At 46.9% G+C, this 25,072-nt stretch overlaps 1 protein-coding gene across 1 annotated transcript in view; it reads left to right on the top strand.

Moving 5' to 3' along the window:
• The window catches only part of ASB2 (ankyrin repeat and SOCS box containing 2), a 75,817-nt gene that overhangs the window by 37,525 nt on the left and 13,220 nt on the right, over positions 1–25,072 (top strand). Inside the window, 5 exon segments of the mRNA XM_088464343.1 lie at positions 8,062–8,228; positions 13,659–13,814; positions 14,495–14,595; positions 14,597–14,741; positions 16,585–16,759. Coding sequence (XP_088320469.1) covers positions 8,062–8,228; positions 13,659–13,814; positions 14,495–14,595; positions 14,597–14,741; positions 16,585–16,759 — 744 coding nt within the window.

Below are 25,072 nucleotides of genomic sequence, written 5' to 3' on the forward strand. Positions count from 1 at the left end.
ATATTTCCGCTGTATAATGAAGTTATGTTACCCCCAGAATGTTCCTTTGCTGAATATTTTCACTGGGGAAAACAGGAACAGGACATTATCACACCATAGACAGGAGTCGTGGCTAGTCTGTTATAATGTGAACGGAGTTATCCCTGATCTAACATGATAAGGAACGGGGTGTTACGTAGAGATGTAGTCACCATGGACTCTAGCTAGAGCCATAGGAGACCAGCAGGAGCTGTAACCTTGTAAGAGAAAGCTGCTCCCCTAAGGGCCCCTATGTCTGGATGCAAATTGATTTATTCATACAGCAAGCAGTGATCGCAATTTCATAGGGCGCCATTTATCAATGATACGTAGTGCCGATGGCATTTAGTTTAGTATCCCAGTGGTACTAACGAATATGTCGGTATTTACTATCACTACCCCTCCGGCGAGCTCCCGTGGAGTCCCCGCCCTCGGCGGCATCCTCCGCTCTGTTGCTGGCAGCTGGTGGCCGCTGTATAATAAACCTGTGCCATGGCCGTCTGCTCATACACATTGCAATTCCTCGTGCAGAAAAGGCTTTTGCTGGCTCCCCGTTGCTGGTAGTGAGGATCATACCGCTAACACCACTTATAGACGGTGTAAGCGGTACAGTGACAAACGGCGGTAAGCTAAACTTATCGCTGTTTGTTAAATACAGAACGGAGAACATACGGGTGCTAAAGGGGTTATTATGGCTCATTGTTAAATGGAGCCCATAATGCCCAGAATTCTACTTTACAATTTATGTTGAGTTCCAACTCTGCCAGGGCCGACACTAGGCTATCCTTGCGCCCAGCGTCGTCCTGTGCTGCACTGTTGTGCCCCTTCCCTCCCCCGTTACCTAACCCTCAGCCTTTTACACACAATGGAGTTGGACGCAGCGGTGTCTGTATCTTATTAATGATCGCTATTGCAATGCGATCTGGGCTGACAAAAAAGGGGCGTGCCGCGGGGAAAGGGGCGTGGTTCATATGATGACACATCTTTGTGGGCGGGGCATGGGGCGTGACAGCACGATCGCGTCATCGTGGCCCTGCCCCCTCTTCACAATGCCGAGATTAATGACATTGTGATGCAGGGGGCGGGGCTACGATGACGCGATTCAGCGCGAATCGCGTCATCAGCCCCCCGCTGCCGGGGTTAATGCAGGTGAGTCGCTGGGGCCGAATTGGGAGGGTAGGTAAGTATGGATCATACCGCCCGGATGAAACATCCGGGACATGCAGGGTCACGGGTTCCGAAAGGAGCTCATCCCTGCGATGTGCCCGGAGAGCTGCCGGGACTGCTGCACATGCACACTTACGCTGACTGCCCATGTACGGCCGCCATTGCCGGAGAGGGTTCCTCCCGCTAATTGTGCATGGTGTAGCCCATAGGCTACAGGGGCTAACGCTAGCTGCGTGGGCCAATATCAGGGATGCATCGCATTCTGGATGTAGGTAAATTTAGCAGCATCGCATCCCCCATAGAAACCTATGGGATATACGGCTGCCTGCGGGAGTGGAGGGATCACAGCAGGTATCTGAGATATCTGCTGCAGTCCCTCCTTCATACATCCGGGGGATACTAAATATTTGTGGTTAAATATTTTCGGGGATTATACCTCAAATATACATTGATAAATGGGCCCCTAGATGTCCTGCTGACTTCTGGCCTGCGGCACCCTGCGGTAGGGATGACCATTGACCATTGATGGTTAACAACCGCTGCATATTGCTGGAGAAACCGCTGTTGATTGTTGGATAAAAGAAGCTGCACATTGCTGGAAACTGCCGGGCATTGCTGGAAACTGCCAGCAATGCCCGTCAGTTTCCCAGCAATGCCCGTCAGTTTCCCAGCAATGAGCGTCAGTTTCCAGCAATGAGCGTCAGTTTCCAGCAATGCCCGGCAGTTTCCCAGCAATGCCCGTCAGTTTCCCGGCAATGCCCGGCAGTTTCCAGCAATGCCCGGCAGTTTCCGGCAATGCCCGGCAGTTTCCCAGCAATGAGCGTCAGTTTCCCAGCAATGAGCGTCAGTTTCCAGCAATGAGCGTCAGTTTCCAGCAATGCCCGGCAGTTTCCCAGCAATGCCCGGAAGTTTCCGGCAATGCACGGCAGTTTCCGGCAATGCCCATCAGTTTCCCAGCAATGCCCGGCAGTTTCCAGCAATGCCCGGCAGTTTCCAGCAATGCCCGTCAGTTTCCCAGCAATGCCCGTCAGTTTCCAGCAATGAGCGTCAGTTTCCCAGCAATGCCCGTCAGTTTCCCAGCAATGCCCGTCAGTTTCCAGCAATGCCCGGCAGTTTCCCAGTAATGCCCGTCAGTTTCCAGCAATGCCCGTCAGTTTCCAGCAATGCCCGACAGTTTCCCAGCAATGCCTGTCAGTTTCCCAGCAATGCCTGGCAGTTTCCCAGCAATGCCCGGCAGTTTCCAGCAATGCCCGTCAGTTTCCAGCAATGCCCGGCAGTTTCCAGCAATGCCCGACAGTTTCCAGCAATGCCCAGCAGTTTCCCAGAAATGACGCTCTTTGCTGGGAAACTGACGCTCATTGCTGGGAAACTGACGGGCATTGCTGGGAAACTGACGCTCATTGCTGGGAAACTGACGCTCATTGCTGGGAAACTGCCGGGCATTGCTGGGGAACTGCCGTGCATTGCTGGGAAACTGACGCTCATTGCTGGGAAACTGCCGGGCATTGCTGGGAAACTGCCGTGCATTGCTGGGAAACTGACGCTCATTGCTGGGAAACTGCCGTGCATTGCTGGGAAACTGACGCTCATTGCTGGGAAACTGACGGGCATTGCTGGGAAACTGACGCTCATTGCTGGGAAACTGACGCTCATTGCTGGGAAACTGTCGGGCATTGTTGGGAAACTGTCGGGCATTGCTGGGAAACTGTCGGGCATTGCTGGGAAACTGACGCTCATTGCTGGGAAACTGACGCTCGTTGCTGGGAAACTGACGCTCCTTGCTGGGAAACTGACGGGCATTGCTGGGAAACTGACGGGCATTGCTGGGAAGCTGACGGGCATTGCTGGGAAGCTGACGGGCATTGCTGGGAAACTGCCGGGCATTGCTGGGGAACTGCCGGGCATTGCTGGGAAGCTGACGGGCATTGCTGGGAAACTGCCGGGCATTACTGGGAAACTGATGTGCATTGCTGGGAAACTGATGGGCATTGCTGGGAAACCTCGGCGGTTTGGAAGGTGATTCTGAATCTGCATGATGCACTGGTGAAAATTGCCAAACAATTGGAGATTTCCTTCAAACCGGAAATCCCCATTGTTTTCATACAAAAATGTGATGGTGAATGCTGGGTGCAATATACTACTAGTAATACACATAATAATAATACCAGAATTCCAAACTTCACATAATACAAGAGCCACAATTTAGAAACAAAACAGACACAATCGGGTTCAAGTAAACTGTTTTACAAAATAGATCCAAAAACCATTACACCCAGTGATGACACAGGGCCTGATTCAGCAAGGAATGTACGGATGCAGACGCGCGCAATCGGTCGATGGTTTTTCTCTGCGCATGCATAGGCCAGTGCGATGGAGCATGCGCAGGCAGGGAGTCCGCAGCCCCAGGGACAAGTGAGTGACAGGAAGTGCTGTTTGTGGGTAGTGACAGGGGAGTGGTCGGGCAAACGTGGGCGTGTCTGTGCGTTTGGATGGCGTTTCAGGGGCGTGCATAATTAAGCCCTTGTGGCGGTGGACGCAGCCGAGGTCTAGTTGTTCACAGAAAGTCTCGCTATGTCTGCGGGAGGGTCAGGTCAACCACTATTGTGCGTAACTGCGTATGGGTCCGATGGTTATCGATGTTTCCGCTGTCTTCCCAGGTATAGAGGACGCACGTAAAGGGAAGTGGGTGGTATTATGTAGTGCTGGGCGTCTGCTTATTCTGTGCTGCGATTGCCGTGCGTATGCATTCATTAGCATATTCTCGCAGCGGCCGGGTGCATGCGTTTGCATCCGTGCGTTCCTTGCAGAATCAGGCCCACAGAACTTATTGAGGATAAAAAAGCAATGCATGCACTGTGGGGATCTCTTTTACCAAATAAAACAAGCCAGGATATCCGGTCTCCCCTGTTAATAGTTGTATATGAACAGCAATGTTCAGCTAGGGAGCTGACTGTGAGAGTGACATCCCTATATTGCTGTGAGGCGATGTTCCAGGTTCTGTGCAGCGAGGGCTCTGTAGGATAAATGGTCCAGCAGTGTTATTGTGTGGGGTCTGTGTACGTTACAGGGTAATTATGGTAAAACACTTGTCTGTCTCTCCATAAGGAGCTGCATGACCTGGCGCAGCTGCAATGACAGCTGAAACAGTCTCCATTTATCCCACAGAGCACTCGCTGTCAGTCTCCCTACACTCCATATCTCTTCTGTAGGAATTACCATGCACTTAATACCTCACATAAACTAGATTTGTAAATCTGTAGATCTGTAAATTAAGGTTCTGCGATTTAAGGGCCTGATTCAGAGCCAGTCGCTATTTGCGCTCGCTCGTCCAGAAAATAGGGGTGGCTATTCAAATGAACCGTTCGCTGTTTGCGGTCTGTTCACGCCTCTAGGTCTGAACGAGCGAACAAAACTTGCGGTCGTTTTTTGGGAAACTACGCCCCCTGGCCGCTCGCATCCTACGTCATGTCCGCTATTTATTAGATTAATCGAGTACATCGACCAGCGTATGAACTGCTCGCTATTCTTGTGGTTGGTTTTTGCTACCACAATTTTGTGAGCAGTTCTGGCTAAAAAAAAACTCAGTGACGTGGTCAATGACGCTGCTGTTTTAATTATGCACACCCATAAAACGCCCGTTTTGACCTTTAAGCACGCCTGCGATCGGATCTCCACTCCCCGTTTTCAAGCACCTTCCCCTGTTACCTCCCACATACGCCTCATCCTGTCACTCAAATTATCAGGCATTCGCTATTTTGCGAGCACATGAATTTCGGCCGCACTGACTGGTTCGCGCATGCGTATATCGATCCGTACGCATGCGCAGTTTGGCAAACATCGCTCGGAGCGAACGAGCTGCCGCTTACGAGTGGCTCTGAATCAGGCCCTAAGTGATTTAAAGTTCATATTTATCTTTATCAGTCCTCTATTGTTTATGTGGAGATGACTCTGGTTCCCGCTGGCAGGATATAATGGGAGTTTCAAAATTTACCGTTAAAGGTGAATGTTATGTAAAAGAATGATAATCTGTTTAAAATATAAAACCACATTGGTAGCTTACATCCTTGTGGGGGCGCTACAGAGCGGCGCGTACCACGGCTGCAACCAAATGCGGATATTCCTCCCTATTGTCAAGTTGAACGCCTCTCTGCGACCGCACTTGCCATATCCGTACCCTTGGCGAAAGTTCCGTATATTGGGCAGGATGTACTAAAACCTGAAATGCGGTCAAAACTATTCCGGAGATTGGACCCCAGAGGTTACCCAATAGAATCCTATGGGCTTATTTTCGCATTTCCCCCTGAGAGGGATCCACAATCTGTCCATCCATGCACCCCCCGCGTGCGCCATTTTGCACCTGCGCAGAAGGACGCCGAAGGGAATTCCTGGGTCATAAACCTAGAAGTCCCTAGAAGCGATTACCGAGAGAGCTGCAATTTTCTAGGTACATAACAGCGATATTATTACACACGTTCCTGACTGGACCAGTCGCTGGTCAGAGCTGAGGGGGGCGCATCTTCCTTGTCAAAGTCACATGTGTTATGTAGACTTTTCACCATTAGGTGGTACATACTTTTGATATGGGGCCTTCAAATACCTAGTTACGCCCCTGCCAGTTGCAGTTATGTTCCTGCATTGTGTACCTGCTACATTAACCCAGTGTTAGCCAGCATCCTGTGTTCTACCTGGTTAATAAACTAAAAACTAATATTTGTTAAGTTACTCATCGTGTGGACTGACCTCCATCACACATGGCTGACAGTAATGTCGACATGGTCATAATATTGACAGCCTAACCCTAATACTATTTTTTCACGTCATATGTCGTCATTTTGTCCATGTCTACATTTTCTAGCTGTAAGCAGAGATGTGACTGAGATGTGTAAGAATCATCTGGAGAAAGGGACAGATTGGGGCTCTAGATCATCCTTGGCATTCTCCTCTGTTTGCGCTCACGTGAAAGGGGTGTGGCCTCATCTCACAGGGCATGGTTAAATCTCATAGGGCGGTGCCGCGCGGTGTGCCCCTTGTCTCTCAGTATCCTTGCCAAACAGAGCCCCTGAGAGGCGGAGCTGCTCGGGCGTGCTTTCGGACCAGGCCATCCCATCTGCCATTTGCCAGAAGTGCCAGTTGGCCAGTCCGGCCCTGGGGACGTGTGCACTCATCTTCATAACTGCTAACAAGCTCTTTAACTCAGGGCCGGCTACAGGAGGAGCCACGCCCTGTGCAGGACGGGACTCATGCGCCTGTCACCTGCAAGGCGAAGACGTAGAAAATGGGGGTGTGGCCTAATTACCATAGGTCACGCCCCTAGTGCCGTTATTTGGGGGCGTGCCCATTTGGCATGTGTCCCATTAACGTTAGGCTGGGGGTGAGCCCAGCACTACGTCAGTAGCTGGTATTCCCCCAGTTCTCTTCCTGCACTGAATGGATGCCGAGCGCATGCGTGCGGCATCAATTCCTCTTCTTCGTGCTGGCACCGCTGTGGCGGAGGTGCCCTACCTCCTGACCGCCCGTGGGACACTTCGTTCTGCAGGTGGAACAGCGCAGCAGTGCCCAAAAAACGGGACTGTCCCTCTGAAATCGGGAATGGCTGGGAGGGCTGTGCCCTCTATGGGGTGGCGTCTCTGTTCGACTGCACTAGTCGAACATGCCTCGAGCCGGCCCTGCTTTACCTATAGAGTAGTCTAAAGTGCAATCCACATACAGTACAGTATACTGACACGGTTTATTACAAGCTCAGCCAGTGATGAGAAGCTATGATTTTAGCATCTGTATTGATTTAATGCGCCTGTTTATCTTGGCAATGGCCTGGCTCAAAGGAACTCCACAACACGAAGGGTAATTAACCATCAAAATAAAATAATTTCTCCTCCAAGATGTCTATTCATGTGATATGTATGTTCTCAGAGTACACGGCTGAGCTGCCTTAATTGCTGCATATTAGCTCATCAGGAAACCAAATGACATTTGTCAACAAACCGCAGCAGCGCTCTGAGGGCCTGATTCAGAGCCGGACACTCTGACCAGAGCGCTCGCTCTGAATCAGGGCCCTCCTCCCTCAACTTGGAGCGGCCTCATGGACGCTCGCATAGCTGTGGGTTACCACCCACAGCTATAGCGAGCGTCCATGATGATGGTCGCGATGGTCAAGACAATCACGACCATCGGGCTTGCGACGAGACCCTGTGGTAGGGTCTCGGTGACCGCAAGCCCTGGAGTGATTTTGGCTCTATCAGAGCCAAAATCACTCCCACTCCCACGCCCCCGGCACGCCCACCAAAGGGGGCGTGCTGTCACTCACCATCGACAGCACGCCCCCTTTGGTGCGAGACCCATAACGACGGCTTGGTCGTCGTTATTGGGGTCTCGCGCATGCGCACGACGGAGCTCCCTCCGTCATGCGCAATTCGGCACCATCGACCGCTTGCGAGCGTCCTGCGCTCGCGAGCGGTACTGAATGACCCCCTGAGTGTTTCTGACAGAGATTATTACAGAATCGCAAAAAGCAACGGATTTTAATTTCTGCGCAATTTGCTCCAGTGTCACCTTTTAGATTTGTGCGTTTCCATTTCTTACCCAGATTATCTCATCTGCATGCTCGTTTCACAAATCCTCTCAACCGGATAGCATTCCGTAGCAGTGATAAGGACAATGCTTATTTTAATATGGGATTCTCATAGAGGCTGATTCAGAGGTGGACGGTTAAGGAACCGCCACTGCGCCTTTGTACGTAGCGACTGCTCTAAAATATACAAAAACTGCAGGAGGCGTCTTGCGTAAAAAAAAAAAAAAACGCCCTACGCCCGCGTATAAGTATAACTTTTTGGCAAAACGCGTTATTATACTTTATGATGTTTACTTTGCTTACAACAGGGAAATAAACCCGATCGAGGAGATGATCAAGAACAGAGAAGTGGGGGCCTTGAATAATCTTCTAAAATCCAGGAAAAGTCTTTGTGAGCCCAACAAAGATGGCTGGCTGCCGCTGCACGAAGCGGCCTATTATGGCTCCCTGGGGTGTCTAAAGGTTTTACTTCAAGGTTAGTGGTATAACATTCATTTATACGCCTGAAATAATATATAATATATAACTCCTAAACATTAAACGTGCCTCTGCAGCAGAAACACACTGGTGGCAGCCATTTTGTGAGTTTAACCAAGATTCAGTGTAGGCCCACCAAATTTCACAGCCCCTTTCATGGGATGAACTAATATTTCAATGAAGTCCGTCAATATCTGACTGCCACTTGTGATTTCGCTGGTTCCAACTAAATTAATGACATGCATTTTTTAGGAATATTGGCTCCAACAAAATGGCTGCCATTTTACACAACCCACGCCAGCTTTTGTAACACCAAAAGAGAAAATGTGTGGGGGGAGAGGAGTATCTGACATTGCAATTTGCGCCATAATGGCCCAGCAATGACGCAGTGGGAGGGCCCAAGGAGCTGCATCAAGGCTCCACTCCGCTCACTTTAGGAGACATTTTAGTGAGATCTGGGAGGGAGGTTAATATTTTCCCGACAACTGGAAGATGACTGGAATTCTGGAGTCTCCATGGCATTTTGGGAGAGTAGGAAAGTGTGCTTTAATTAACTCAACATAAACAAATAAAAGCAAATAAAACTAGAATTTGATATTCAGTTCGGGTCTTAGTGAAGGGTCAAGTAAAATGGAGCTTTTTGTTGTTGTTGTTGATAAAGTAAATGAAGTAGCATTCTTTCCCAAAGAGCTTGCAATCTAAAGGATTTAATTAAATATGCCAAACAAAGCTGTGTGACCCGTTCTTTCTACTTGAAATGCAGACCGTTATGTCGATCCCTGTTTACTGTGGAAGGACCCAAATAAGAGCATGTCTGCCAGTAAACAGTTGAACAGAACTTTATAAATAACTTTGTAAATACTTCACAAGAAGATATTTTGTTATGTTAGTTGTATCACATCCTCCTTGCAATGTTGTGGAGGTTTTCTTTCCTATCTGTTTCCATAAAGATCTTGATCTGCTGACTACACTCTGCATACTCAGTGACAGCAACAGCGACATTCTCCATCAAACATTTGCAAATTGGTCAAAAGGAGCATCTGTCAATCAGATAACGTTCAGGCCTAACAAGGAATCTTGTAGGGCGAGATGCACTAACACCTCGCAGCACTTACCGCCGGACGCCGCCTCCCTGCTGATCGCATATGCACTAACATATGCGATCAGCAGCACAAAGGACAGCTCTTCCGATAAGAGCTGTCCTTTGCGATCTGCCCTGCGCCGTGAACTTCCAGGTTTATGACCCGGGAGTCCATCTGTGCATGTTTAAAACTCGTTGCATGTAATAAATGGTGCTCCAGCTAATCGGCTTCCAACTGTCATTTTACAAACAGATGACAGTTGGGAGCTGATTGGCTGGAGCACCATTATCATACTCAACGATTTTTAAAACTTGTTGCGTTTGATAAAACTCGTAGATAGGTGATCCCAAAAGTCTGAAAATACAGTTCTGATTCGTGAGGGGAAGGGTGGTGGGTGCACAGATAGAGGAAGTCTATGTCCTCTGTGCTGTAAGCTCTGCTATTATTTTTACTGTTAATGAGTTAGGGGTATCTATTACACAAATTTCAATTGTATTTTGCTTGGCCCACAAAGCTTTTGGGCATGAAATAGGTGGTAAAGTGGGCACAGGAACCCGATTTTCTATATTTGAATAACAAGCTGTAGTTGTGCAAGGGTTAAATAGCCTTGGGTAACAAATTTGACACTTGGAATCCACAGAGGGGGGTCACTTACATATGAACCACTTGCAATTGGCCTTGCCCAGCAAGGTTTTGGACATGAAATAGGGTGGTAAAGCGGGCACAGGCAGCAATTTATGCAGTTGAATAATCTGGTGCCTGTGCCCACTTTACCACCCTATTTCATGCCCAAATCCTTGCTGGGCAAGGCCAATTGCAAGTGGTTCATATGTAAGTGACCCCCCTCTGTGGATTCCAAGTGTCAAATTTGTTACCCAAGGCTATTTAACCCTTGCACAACTACAGCTTGTTATTCAAATATAGAAAATCGGGTTCCTGTGCCCACTTTACCACCTATTTCATGCCCAAAAGCTTTGTGGGCCAAGCAAAATACAATTGCAATATGTGTAATAGATACCATACTTTGTTTATTCAATGTAAGCTTATTGATTCTATTTGATAAAAAATGTTTTAATATAACATGTTCTGAATAAGAAGCTGGAAAACTAATTAGAAGCTAACACTTCAGCCTCGTGTCATTTTAATCACTCTTAATATATTTCAAATCGATCAGCATCGATGTTGTGTTTCTGGGGCTAATTCACACATTTACTAACAGACAATGGGCCTCTGTGTATGATAACTAGTGCCAATCAGCTCTCATCTATTAGAAAAATGACAGTTGGGAGCTGATTGGCTGGAGCACCATTTATCATACTTGGAGGGGTACTCAATATGAAACGTAAACTTTGCTGTCAAAGTTAACGTTTCATATCGGAGCTTTTACCTGCGTTAAAGTATCGGGCGCGCGCCCGCTTATCCCCGTATTCAATATGAAACTAACGAAAACGGGAGCCTGCGAAGTGGGATTTGCGTAAAGTTACGAAATTTTCCTTAAAAAAATTGTAGGACCCCCCTAAAGTTGTAAAAACATGGGGGATCACTATGGGTACCCCCGTTTTAGCCTGTAATTGAAAGTCGGGGATTTAAATAGCCGCAGCAGGTGTTTTTTCCCGACATTGAAGAAGTGATGCAGAAGAGCACTTAGGTTATTTTTTTCGTTTTTTTAAGTGGTCCCATCAAACTTGGGGTACATGAAAATGGGTACTAGCATATGTTTAAGTCCCTAAAGTAAGTTTTTAAAAATTCTGCATTTGTGCACCTGCCGCTATAATTCTATTCTAGAAAACACGTGCCGCTATAATTCTATTCTAGAATACACCTGCCGCTATAATTCTATTCTAGAATACACCTGCCGCTAATAGCCTATTCTAGAAAACACCTGCCGCTAATAATCTATTCTAGAAAACACCTGCCGCTAATAGCCTATTCTAGAATACACCTGCCGCTATAATTCTATTCTAGAATACACCTGCCGCTAATAGCCTATTCTAGAAAACACCTGCCGCTAATAATCTATTCTAGAAAACACCTGCCGCTAATAGCCTATTCTAGAATACACCTGCCGCATACATGCAGAATAGCCCTGGACCTATTTCCCTATTGTTTAACAATTTTTTCCCATTTTTTTTTTCACCCCAATTTTTTTATTAATTTTTTGGGGTGCTCCTATTTTTTTTTTAAACTTTTTTTGACACAGTTCTTTTTTAAATGTCATTCCCAGGGGTGCAGGCTATTTTTTTAAGCCTGCACCCCTAAACCCCAATTCTGCACTTTTTTTCGACACCTGTTCAATGGTGAAAAGTTATCCCCGTTTTTTATCAAAGACTTTTCGAACATGTGAAAAGTCTATGAAATTGAATACGGTGTAAAACTAAAATCTGCGATAATGACGTCATAGGTGTGATATTAACGCAAAAACGATGTTTTCGCTCCCATATTGAATACCCCTAATGGTGAAATTTATCACTCGTTTTGGTGATAAAACTCGTTAGTAAATGGGGGCCAATATTTGGTTTGATTTTGTCTGGTCTATTCATAAAGAAAGTGAAAACTGAATTTCTACTTTTCACTATATATCACATCAGATCGATGCCATATATAGCTTTGTTAAGTAGAAATTAATGTACACTTACCCTCTGGCAGATCAGGGCCGGCGGTGAGCCGGCACAGTAATTACATCCGTGTAGCAGGGAAGAGGGCTGAGCGAGCCGAGGGCTGCTGGGAGTGAGCAGTCTAAATTGACCCGACAGGGTCGGGAAGGGTGACAGAGAGGCGGGGCCTGTGTGGCTGGCCGTGGTCATATCCTGGTCACAGCATGTTCAAGTGACCGAGTGACTGTGTTAGGCAGTGTGTGGATATGTCAGGTCACATTTCTAATGACAGCTGGGGTTAATGGCAGAGTGATAGGGGCGGGCACACTGGTGGTGGTGTTAGGGGCAGAACGAGGGGGCACTGGGCCGAGCAGGAGAGCACGGAGGAGGTGCCCCAGCATATGCATATGCCGAGGGCTCCTCTGATAGGCCGCTGCAGGTGAAGGGGCGGGGAAAACAGGGAGAAGGCAGGGAGACAGCTGTCTTCCATGCTATTCTCCCCTCAGGAGGCACATTACGCCGTCCTGAGATGGACAAAACAAAATGTGGAAGCGAAACGGAAAGCTGAGCTTTCCACGCTTCTATGAATAGCTCTCCCCATACTAGTGTATGGGGAAGAGATCCAGCCACAGAGCTGAGGTACTGCTGGGGAAATCTGAGATTTCTCCATGGTAACCCCTTCCATAGGCAAACGCAGGGGGGGGTTCCGTCTGGCTGGAAACCCCCCTCCCCAGCACACACATGACCACAGTAGAAATAGTAATATAATATAATTTTGTTAGTGTTGCATGTTCTTCTCAGCATCACAAATTAAATAATTAGCACCACTTGTGGATCTTAACATGTATCAGACAGTAATACATAACCTGTGCACAAACTAGGAGATCTGGAAAACATGCATTATTAGGGATGCACTGCTATAGAGCCCAATATGTCCAGGGCAATGCTAGGTTCTTCTGCTGCTCCTCCAGGCTCCCGGACTTGCTCCAATAGTCTGGAATGGTGCCCACATCTAAAATAAAAACATCCAGCTCAGGCAGGATGGCCATACTGCCGCATCTAATGGCTTATTGTGATAGCTGGTCCTGTATAGGCTGGAATTATGATACACAATACACTTTGTATGACACATATTAAAACTGGTTGAGTACTAATTCTGAAACCCCCCTCTAGAAATCCTGCGTTTGCCACTGCCCTTCTGTGAATAGGACGAAGGAGTGAAAGCCCTGTTATCACTGATAAAGGGCTTTTCACGGCTTCATGAATAGAGTAATAGACCCCTTTAAGTGTTAGTAAATGTGTGATTTAGCCCCAGAAACACAACATCGATGCTGATCAAGTTGAAATGGAAGAAAATCACTTACAATCGACCCTTAGTAAATTTACCTCAAATCAAAGCCAGATCATCCATTAGGGAATCTAGGCTGAAGCCTAGAGCACGGAGGGAACTCGAATTGCCCTAACCTGTTTTCATGTGGCCTTTTTATGACAACAGGACGGGGAAGAAGGCGGGCCAAACCAGGGTCATTCCTACAGCCCCATAGTGTCTTATTCCGTCTCCGAGGCCTACTGCCAGTGAATGCCCTAATCAGCCGCCTTTGTTGCCTTTCCTCACATCCTGACCTGATAAATGCATTAATCACTCTGCTTTGTACAATTATTATTTCCAGCTGTCTATATGTTACAGCCACATGTATATTGTAGTAGTGATGAAGTAGCTGTATGTTGGTTGAACTTGTTTCTTTGGCACAGCATATCCTACAACCATCGACCAGCGGACTTTGCAGGAGGAGACTGCGCTGTACCTCACGGCCGTTTTTGGAAAGTTGGATTGTCTGGAGTTTCTGCTGCAGTCTGGAGCCGAGACGGATATTGTGAACAATTCCAGGGAAACCCCACTATATAAAGGTTATAAAATATTATTAATATGTACAAAGATGTCATTATTGTAGTTTTAAAGGGCTGCTGAGTATGTTGGGACTTTATAAATAGAAGTTAAGAAAAAATAAGCAATGAGGCCGTGTATTCGGGTATATATATATATATATATATATATATATATATATAACAGTGTTTTATCTTAGCGTCCAGGCGGTTGCTATAGTAACTATAGACAAGATGTGACTGCATAAAATTCACAAAAAATATATGTTACACTACTGCAGAATTCAAACCGTAAGAACTTTATTTGCCCTATCTATGACACAACAAAATCAGGGATTTTCTCTGGAAAAAGTGTTTCGCTCCATACATCGAGGGCCCACTGTCGGCAATAGCACAGACATTGACCAGGACTTGGCAATGGTATTGATGATGCAACTTGCTGATATTTTATTAAAGTGCTCCTGTCACCTGTGCACACATCCCCCAGCGGTGTGCCTGTGGCTTCTGAGGAACTGGCTGCTACAGAGATGGGGAGGGGGTGAGAGCACGTCTTTCCTCAGTGATGCCAAATGTACCCAATGAATTGATACTGTAATGAATATTGGTTCACCACAAGAAATATCTGCCCTCATTGTGGGAAGGTGAGTTATGCCCTTTAATGCGTTTGTGTGCTTATTCCTGTAAAACACATTCATGTATTGCAGCTTGTGAGCGGAGGAACACGGAGGTAGTCCGGCTGCTGGTGGAGTACAGGGCGGATGTCAACCACAGGTGCAACCAAGGCTGGACAGCACTACACGAGGCGGGTGGCGAGAAATGACCTGGACATCATCGATATCTTGGTGAAGGGCGGGGCGAAGATCGAAGCCAAGAACTGTTACGGTATCACACCACTGTTTGTGGCAGCAGAGAGCGGACAACTGGACGCATTGCGATACATAGTGAAATGCGGTGAGTGTCAAACATCCAACACTAGCTGAAAACAGTGATAATTCTGCTCCCACAGGACCTTAGTCAGAGTCGGTCGCGAGTGCCGATGCGCTCGTAACCGACTCGATGGTTAGGCCTGCGCAGAGAAACTCTGTTGCTCCGGAGCTCGCTACCAAAGGGGCGGCTGTCGCTGTTGATTACGGCTACCCCCGTTTGGTAGTAGGGCCGGGGGGGGTGGTTTCCAAAACGGAGGCATTCCTTTACGAACTCCTACCGTTTTGTGGGCGGCCGCACTGACATCAGAAAGCTTCCTGGGGCTTACGAGTGCCCAGACCCAACCTTAGGGTCTGGTCGTAAGCCCCGATGGTCGCGATGGTGATCACCATCGCGACCATCAACCTGGTCGGTCGTTAAGCTGTGGGTGGTAACCCACAGCTTAACGATCGACAAGGAGGCAGCCGTTCAGGATGCAAGCGGCCGCCCTGATTCAGTGCGACCACTTGCAACTAACGACCGCCTCTGAATGAGGTCCACAATGTGATCAAAAATATATATAAGTAATATTGAAAATAAAAATAATTCAGTTTTCTCTAAGAAATAAAATAATGTTCTCAAAGATCTCTGGTCAGGACAGCTGCACCAATAAGAAACTGTCCTGACGAAGATCTTGGCGTTGAAGTTAATGTCATCATTATCATTTCACTGCTGTTTCTGACAATGCCCATGTGAGGCCTTAAAGTCACGCATGGGCGGGAAAATCTTTTGAAAATGCTCATCAAAGAGGAAGGACGCTGTTGGAGAGGGATCGCCACAGACACAAAATGGCTAAAACCGTCTGAAGATGGCGTTAGCCAATGAGCGCAAGCGTAACTTATCAGAGATCCCACTGAAAACAATAGCGAGTGTGTTCTGTGGCGCTAATTAGAATTTTGCAGGCGATATCTCTGATATATCCTGCAATAGGCTGTTGTTACATACAGTAACCCCGATACATAAAATCAGGGGCATATCTATAATGGGTGCAGAATGTGCACGCTGCACCCGTTAGTCCTATACTTACCCGTCCGTAGTGCTGCTCTGCAGTGCTGAGCTGGCGTTGCAGAGCAGCAGAAATCACTAGGAAAATGGCGGCGGCCATTTTCCAGGTGATTTGTGCATGCACAGTACTGCTGTCTCTGGGAAAATGGCGCGGTACGTGTTTATTAGGGCAGAAGTTGCCAAGTGCGGTCCTCAAGGCACCCCAACAGTTCAGGTTTTGGAGATATCCATTGTTAAGCACAAGTGGTTAAATCAAATTGGCTGAGGTACTAATTAAGTCACCTGTGGTCAAGCATGGTCATCCTTAAAACCTGGACTGTTAGGGTTCCTTGAGGACCGAGTTTATGAACCACTGCGCTAGGGTATAGAGTTTTGAGGTAATGTTACCTTTGAGTTAATACATAGACCATCCTCGTCACCTCCACAGTAATAGCGCCATACTATTCAGCAATAGGACTTTCTATTGTATCTATTGCAGGCACACAATTTTTTGTGGTTCGTTAATGTCTCTTTGTGTTTTGATTTTAGAAGTCTGTCATTTTTGATTACCTTTAACCTCACTTGTACATCTCTGTGTCATGCTTTATAAACACTGTATACTAAAAGTAATAATCAGTCTTAATTATCTTGTTTATTGATGCATCCGGGTCAGATAGATGCCTCAATAAGTGCTGCTCCAACTGTAGCCTAACCACTTTAAGAATGAAAACGAGCTCTATATTGGTTGCTACGGGTTACAGCACCTGTCTGCATACACCATGTTTCTAAATAAGTCTTCGAATGTGACATTTGGTTTGTCGTTCTGACTGAGCTTTTCTCCCCTCAGGAGCTGACATAAACACCCAGGCGAACGACAACGCCAGCGCGCTGTTTGAGGCCAGTAAACACGGACACGGCCACATCGTAGAGTTTCTCTTGTCGCAAGGAGCTGATGCTAACAAACACAACAAGGACGGGTTCCTGCCCATCCACATTGCCTCCAAGAAGCGTGACAACGACAAGTGAGTCCCCCTGCCCCGTCCCGTCCCCCCCTACTCCTCTTGTGCATGATCTCAGCCCCCACAAAACACCCCACATGTTTCTAACATGAGGAAATAGAGATTAAACTGACAGGTCTTGAAAATTTAGCAAATAATGAGTAATGCATCTGGCACTCGTAATACTAACAGCAACCCTGTCCTGCAGTCATGTGGGGGTCTTATGTCACCTCTCAGGAATTCGGGCTGTTTTTAAACATGTAACTGCATCTATAGCACAGATGGATGTAAGCATGCAGGGGGAAAGGCATTTCCATGTTACAGGGGCTGTCAGAACCTATCTATCTGCTCCGCAACTCATCGAAATCCAAACATTTGCTTACGGTCTCTTGTGAATGCCAGGCGGATACATTACAAACAGTAACTCTGACAAGTGTAACGACAACCTTATTGTGATGTAAGTCTAGTATAGTATTACCACCATTACCTATATGCACTGGTGAAATTGTCTCATTTTACAATAGAAGAGGGAGAGCGGTATTCAGTGGCGTAAGTTCAACCCAGACGCCCGGAGGCAAGTTATAATTTGGTGTACCCCCCACCCCCTTCACAGCCGCTGACACTGTAATGTAGCAATTCTCAGACTATAGATAGACGAAGGCAGCAGCTGATGGTCTGACATGGAGCTCTCCACTAGTGTATGGTGGCTTCTCAGGTGCCGGGAAGAGGTGCCATGTATTGGGCGGCTGTGACGGTACACTCCGGGTACATAGTTACAGCTCTAAGTGGGGTGAATATGTTGTGGACAGTGGAGGAGGTGCCCCCTTCAGTGCTGGAGCCCGGCGGCAGGCGCCTCCATTGTCCCCCATAGTTCTGCCCCTGGCGGTATTATATAACATCAGGAGAAATGCTTATTCTGCATGCTGTAGTTCTTTCAACATAAAAATAATGTAAAGGTGCTATAATCAGAATTTTTTAAATTGGTTCTTTGCCTTTCTTAGGTGATATACTGTACTGTAGTTACGTTGCTGATGGACGGGATGCCGGCTGTTGAAAGTCCGGCACTGGAATCCTGACAGCCGGCATCCCGAACGTAAATATAGAGGGGCCGGGTTAGGTGTCAGCTGTGGGGGCGGGTTAGGTTTAGACACAAGGGGGGGGTTAGGCTTCAGGGGGGGTTAGGGTAAGGCTACGGACAGGGGGGGGGGGGTTAGGTTTAGGCACCACTATGGGGGGTTAGGCACTAAAGGGGTGGGTTAGGTTTAGGCACTAACATGGAGGGTTAGGGGCAAAAGGGAGGAGGGTTAGCATAGATACGTACCCCTGTCGGGATACACGCTGGCATCCCGACTACCGGTATTTCATACTCAACCCCTAAGTACTGTACATATTTATAGTGTTTTCTCTACGTTACCTATTTACTATAAAGCTGTAACTACGGGGATTATTTAACAAAGGTAAAAGTCCTCTGTGCTGGCGAAAATAGCTCTGTGTGCTGGTGAAGGGGCTTATTTCCACTATGCCCTATCTAATAATGTGGTTGCCACCGTTATTTCTGGCAGTCACCGCACCGGCAACAAGTATCACAGCGATGCTTTCACCACCGACACATGGCGGCAGGCTTCGATAGTGGCATTTGATTTTTTTGTAAATCTGTTTATTGAGCAGTGAAAAAATTGTTATTCAGTGTACATCATATTATTCAAGAATTACGCACAATAACACATTCAAAGAAAAATAAACTATTATTTCTTGAAGTAAACAAATATAAAATTACTGCTTCTTGTTTTTCAATTTAAAACAAATATAGATTGTTAATGACACAAGATGTATAAAAAATATACAAAGCCAGATACCGGAAAAATATATCAATCTGGATACATAAGAGTAGCAAAAATTACATGTATTACATTAAATTATCAGTATAATATATTGGAGCATAAAGTCTATAACATGCAAATGATTATACCTAGCAGTTCACATTGCACAATAATTATCGTAATCCTGAGACGCTATGGGGGGCTTATTAGGAAAAGAGAGTGATACAAAAATAACATATAAAACATGGTATATAAAAAGGACCTGGGTAGAATTATGAGGGGGGGGGAAGTAGTTCTGATTTGTCTATATTGTTGCGGTAACCTGCAAAAGAGCTGAAGGCGGAGATTGTATCTAGAATTGCAAGGATGGTACATTAAGGATTTGAGATGAAGATCAACATATCATCCGCAAATAAGGTTAATTTACACTCCTGGTCCCCACTAGTAATGCCTTTGACATTTACATAATGGACATCCCTGCCTCGTTCCTCTTTGAATACAGAAAGGGGGTGACATGTATCTGTTGGTAAGAATCCTGGTGATAGGGGAAGTATATAATTTCATTATAATCTCTACAAAAGAAAGGGGTATGCCAAAACGGCTTAAAGATTCAAACAATTGATCCCAGGTCACCAAGTCTAAAGCTTTTTCTGCATCAAGAGATAGTAGGGACCTGGGATCACCTATCTCAGCCCCCTGCGAGGATTGTAGCACAACGAGGACTTTCCTAATGTTTGTGACTGAGCTCCTGCCCCATACAAACCCAGTTTGGTCTGAGTGTATGATCGATGGAAGTATCACCTTAAGCCTCTCAGACAGTATTTTCGTCAGCAATTTAAAGTCTCCATTGAGTAGAGATATAGGTCTGTATGAAGAGGGCAATAGGGGATCTCTTCCTTGCTTTGGAAGAACTTTTACAGTGGAAAAAATTAAAATACTGAGGGAGAGACCCTCCATCTAATAAAAAGTGTTAAACATATTTGTTAAGGACTCAGTTATACGGGGGCGTAAGATTTAAAAAAATTCTACACTGAGGCCATCAGGACCTGGAGTTTTGAATGTTTTTTGGGATTTAATAGCTTGATCAACCTCATTGGAGGTGATTTTACCAGTGAGACTTTCTACCTGCTCAGGAGAGCTTTGTGGTAGGAGATGTGTGTCCCAAAAAGCTTGTTTCCGCTGGCTCGTTATTGGTTCCTGGGAGTAAAGATTTTGATAATAACGGAAGAAAATAACGCACTACTGTTTAATTCATTAATTTTAATAAAAAAAAATGTTTTGCTGTCTTTGTTTATATATATATATATATATTAGGGGTGTGCACCGGCCACTTTTCGTGTTTTGTGTTTTGGTTTTGGATCTGGATCTTTCTTCGTGTTTTGGATCTGGATTGGTTTTGCCAAAACCACCCTTCCGTGTTTTGGGTTCTGGGTTTTGTGTTTTGGATCTGTATTTTTTTTTTAAAAAGCATAAAAACAGCTAAAATCACAGAATTTGTTGGTTTCTCTGCTCCTATGCTATTATTAACCTCAATAACCTTAATTTCCACTCATTTCCAGTCTATTCTGAACACCTCACACCTCACAATAGTGTTTTCATGTCCAAAAGGTTGCACCGAGGTAGCTGGATGACTATGCTAAGCGACACGAGTGGGCGGCACAAACACGTGACCCATCTAGGAGTGACACTGCAGTGGCAGACAGGATGGCAGTTAGAAAAACTAGGCCCCAAACTGTACATAATGCAAAGAAAAAAAAGAAGTGCAAGATGGAATTGTCCTTGGGCCCTCCCACCCACCCTTATGTTGTATAAACAGGACATGCACACTTTAACAAATCAATCATTTCAGCGCCAGGGTCTGCCACACAACTGTGGCTGAAATGATTGGTTCGTTTGGGCCCCCACAAAACAAGCTGGCAATTAATGTGTCCCTGCACAAACTGGCTCTACGGAGGCAAGATGTCATCCTCATCCTCCTCATCCACCGATTCCTCACCCTCTTCAGTGTGTACATCCTCATCCTCACAAAGTATTAACTCGTCCCCACTTGAATCCACCACCACAGGTCCCTCTGTACCTTCTGGAGGCTGGTCTCCCTGGAAGAGCTGATAATTCATTTTGATGAACATCATCTTCTCCACATTCTGTGGAAGCAACCTCCTACGCCTTTCACTGACAAGGTTCCCGGCTGCACTAAACACTCTTTCGGAGTACACACTGGAGGGGGGGCAACTCAGGTAAAATAGAGCCAGCTTGTACAGGGGCCTCCAAATTGCCTCTTTTTCCTGCCAGTACAGGTATGGACTGTCTGACATGCCTACTTGGATGCTGTCACCGATGTAATCCTCCACCATTCTGTCAATGGTGACAGTATCATATGCAGTGACAGTAGACATGTCAGAAATTGTTGCCAGGTCCTTCAGCCCGGACCAGATGTCCAAACTTGGTCCTGCCTGCCCTGCATCACCGCCAGCGGGTTGCTTAGGATACCTAAGTTTTTTCCTGGCAGCCCCAGTTGCGGGAGAAAATGAAGAAGGAGCCGTTGACGTGTCACGTTCCGCTTCAGCTGACAGTGTGTTCACCAGCAGGTCTTTGCACCTCTGCAGGCTTGTGTCGGCCGGAAAGAGAGACACCACATAGGCTTTAAACCTAGGATCAAGCACGGTGGCCAAAATGTAGTGGTCTGATTTCAACAGATTGACCACCCTGGAATCCTGGCAAAGCGAATGAAGGGCTTCATCCACAAGTCCCACATGCCGAGCGGAATCGCTCCGTCTTAGCTCCTCCTTCACTTTCTCCAGCTGCTTCTGCAAAAGCCTGATGAGGGGAATGACCTGACTCAAGCTGGCTGTGTCTGAACTGACTTCACGTGTGGCAAGTTCGAAGGGCTGGAGAACCTTGCACAACACGGAAATCATTCTCCACTGCGCTTGAGTCAGGTGCATACCCCCTCCTTTGCCTATGTCATAGGTGGATGTATAGGCTTGTATGGCCTTTTGCTGCTCCTCCATCCTCTGAAGCATATAGAGGGTTGAGTTCCACCGCGTCACAACCTCTTGCTTCAGGTGATGGCGGGGCAGGTTCAAGAGTGTTTGCTGGCGCTCCAGTCTTCGGCACGCAGTCGCTGAATGGCGAAAGTGGCCAGAAATTTTTCGGGCCACCCAAAGCGTCTCCTGCACGCCCCTGTCGCTTTTCAGAAAATTCTGCACCACCAAGTTTATTGTGTGAGCAAAACATGGGACGTGCTGGAATTTGCCCAGATGTAATGCCCGCACAATATTGGTGGCGTTGTCAGATATCACAAATCCCCAGGAGAGTCTAAGTGGGGTAAGCCACTGGGCGATGATTTCCCTCAGTTTCTCTAAGAGGTTGTCGGCGGTGTGCCTCTTACTGAAACCGGTGATACACAGCGTAGCCTGCCTTGTAACGAGCTGGCGTTTCTGAGATGCTGCTACTGGTGACGCTGCTGCTGTTGCTGCGTAAGGTGATACATCTACCCAGTGGGCTGTCACAGTCATATAGTCCTTAGTCTGCCCTGTTCCACTTGTCCACATGTCCGTGGTTAAGTGGACATTGTGTACAACGGCATTTTTCAGGACACTGAGGACACTTTTTCTGACGTTTCTGTACAGTCTCGGTATCGCCTGCCTAGTGAAGTGGAATCTAGACGGGATTTGGAACCGGGGACACACTACCTCCATCAATTGTCTAAATCCCACTGCACTAATGGCGGATACCGGACGCACGTCTAACACCAACATAGCAGTCAAGGCCTCAGTTATACGTTTTGCTTCAGGATGGCTGCTGTCGTACTTCATCCTCCTCGCTAAGGACTGTTGGAGGGTCAATTGTTTAGTAAAAGTAGTGGTGTTCCTACTTCCTCTCTGGGATGATGAACGACTCCCAGCAGCAGCAACAGCAGCAGCGGCAGCAGTAGGCGTAGCAATGCAGGATCCTCCAGAGGAATCCCGGATAGGAGAGTCAGTCATGCCAGTGACATGGCCTGCAGGACTACTTCCGATCCTGACTAAGGAGGAAATTGACGAGGAGGGAGTTGACGGTGGGGTTTGCAGGCGCTTGGATACAACAGGACAACGGGATTTAGGTGTCCCTGGACTGCTTACGGTCTTAGCCAAAGTTTCTGAACTTGACAGTAACTTTTTATGAACGCGCTGCAGGTGCCGTATAAGGGAGGATGTTCCTAGGTGGTTGACGTCCCTACCCCTACTTATTTCACCTTTACATATGGTACATATGGCAAGACAGTTGTTGTCCGGATTTGGATAGAAATATTGCCAGACCAAAGAGGTGGAATGTTTGGTCTTCTGCCCAGGCATGACCGTGATGGGCTTTTTCATCCCACGGACAACAACTGTCTCCCCCGGAGCCTGATTTAAACAAACCACATCACCATCAGAATCCTCCTCGCCAACTTCCTCCTCAGCGCCAGCTACACCAGTATCCTCATCCTGTTGTACTTCAACAGTGACATCTTCAATTTGCATATCAGCAAGTGGACTGTGGGTGCTCCTTTCAGCACTTGCAGGGGGCGTGCAAATGGTGGAAAGAGCCACCTCTTCCCGTCCAGTGCTGGGAAGGTCAGGCATCGCAACCACCACCACACTTGGACTCTCCTTGGGGATTTGTGATATCTTCTTAGAAAGCACAGTTCTTCGCTGTGCTTTTGCCAGCTTAACTCTTTTGATTTTTTTAGTGGGAGGAGGGCTTCCATCGTCATGTGAAGCTGAACCACTAGTCATGAACATACTAGGGATCGACCTTAGCCGTTCCTTGCCACTCCGTGTCGTAAATGGCATATTGGCAAGTTTACGTTTCTCTTCAGCTGATTTAAATGTCTTTTTCAAGGTCATTTTCCTGAACTTTGCCATTTGGGATTGTATGTGCCCTCTACTATGACATTGGGCATCGGCCTTGGCAGACGACGTTGATGGCATGTTATCGTCTATGTCATGACTAGTGGCAGCAGCTTCAGCACTAGGAGGAAGTGGTTCTTGATCTTTCTCTATTTTATTTTTATCGGAGAAAGTTTGGTCCTCCATTTATGTTATATCGATTTGATATATACGTGCGGCTAAACACAGAAAATAATTTTTTTTTTGGTTTGGACTGGAGTGTACTTTCGGGGGTTACAGCACCCTTTAACGGTCAAGCCAGCCGGCCCTTTACTTATGACACAGGCGCAACGCTTGGCACTACTTTGTTGATGCACGTGCGGCTACTGCGCACACAATTCACAAACACAGAAAATAATTTTTTTTTTGGTTTGGACTGGAGTGTACTTTGGGGGTTACAGCACCCTTTAACGGTCAAGCCAGCCGGCCCTTTACTTATGACACAGGCGCACACTTGGCACTACTTTGTTGATGCACGTGCGGCTACTGCGCACACAATTCACAAACACAGAAAATAATTTTTTTTTTTGGTTTGGACTGGAGTGTACTCTCGGGGGTTACAGCACCCTTAACGGTCAAGCCAGCCGGCCCTTTACTTATGACACAGGCGCACGCTTGGCACTACTTTGTTGATGCACGTGCGGCTACTGCGCACACAATTCACAAACACAGAAAATAATTTATTTTTTGGTTTGGACTGGAGTGTACTTTCGGGGGTTACAGCACCCTTAACGGTCAAGCCAGCCGGCCCTTTACTTATGACACAGGCGCACGCTTGGCACTACTTTGTTGATGCACGTGCGGCTACTGCGCACACAATTCACAAACACAGAAAATAATTTTTTTTTGGTTTGGACTGGAGTGTACTTTCGGGGGTTACAGCACCCTTTAACGGTCAAGCCAGCCGGCCCTTTACTTATGACACAGGCGCACGCTTGGCACTACTTTGTTGATGCACGTGCGGCTACTGCGCACACAATTCACAAACACAGAAAATAATTTTTTTTTTTGGTTTGGACTGGAGTGTACTCTCGGGGGTTACAGCACCCTTAACGGTCAAGCCAGCCGGCCCTTTACTTATGACACAGGCGCACGCTTGGCACTACTTTGTTGATGCACGTGCGGCTACTGCGCACACAATTCACAAACACAGAAAATAATTTTTTTTTGGTTTGGACTGGAGTGTACTTTCGGGGGTTACAGCACCCTTTAACGGTCAAGCCAGCCGGCCCTTTACTTATGACACAGGCGCACGCTTGGCACTACTTTGTTGATGCACGTGCGGCTACTGCGCACACAATTCACAAACACAGAAAATAATTTTTTTTTGGTTTGGACTGGAGTGTACTTTCGGGGGTTACAGCACCCTTTAACGGTCAAGCCAGCCGGCCCTTTACTTATGACACAGGCGCACGCTTGGCACTACTTTGTTGATGCACGTGCGGCTACTGCGCACACAATTCACAAACACAGAAAATATATTATTTTTTTAGCACTTGGGGGGAGCACCCCTGATGGACAGAGCACCCCCTGGACAACACTACAGCACCCCTTTAGGTCTGGGACACTGCACAGGACTTTGGAGTGGACACAGCCCCTATGGA

Source organism: Taudactylus pleione, unplaced genomic scaffold (assembly GCF_031769625.1).
Source record: "Taudactylus pleione unplaced genomic scaffold, aTauple2 ptg001661l, whole genome shotgun sequence".
In the NCBI taxonomy this organism is placed as follows: Eukaryota; Metazoa; Chordata; class Amphibia; order Anura; family Myobatrachidae; genus Taudactylus; species Taudactylus pleione.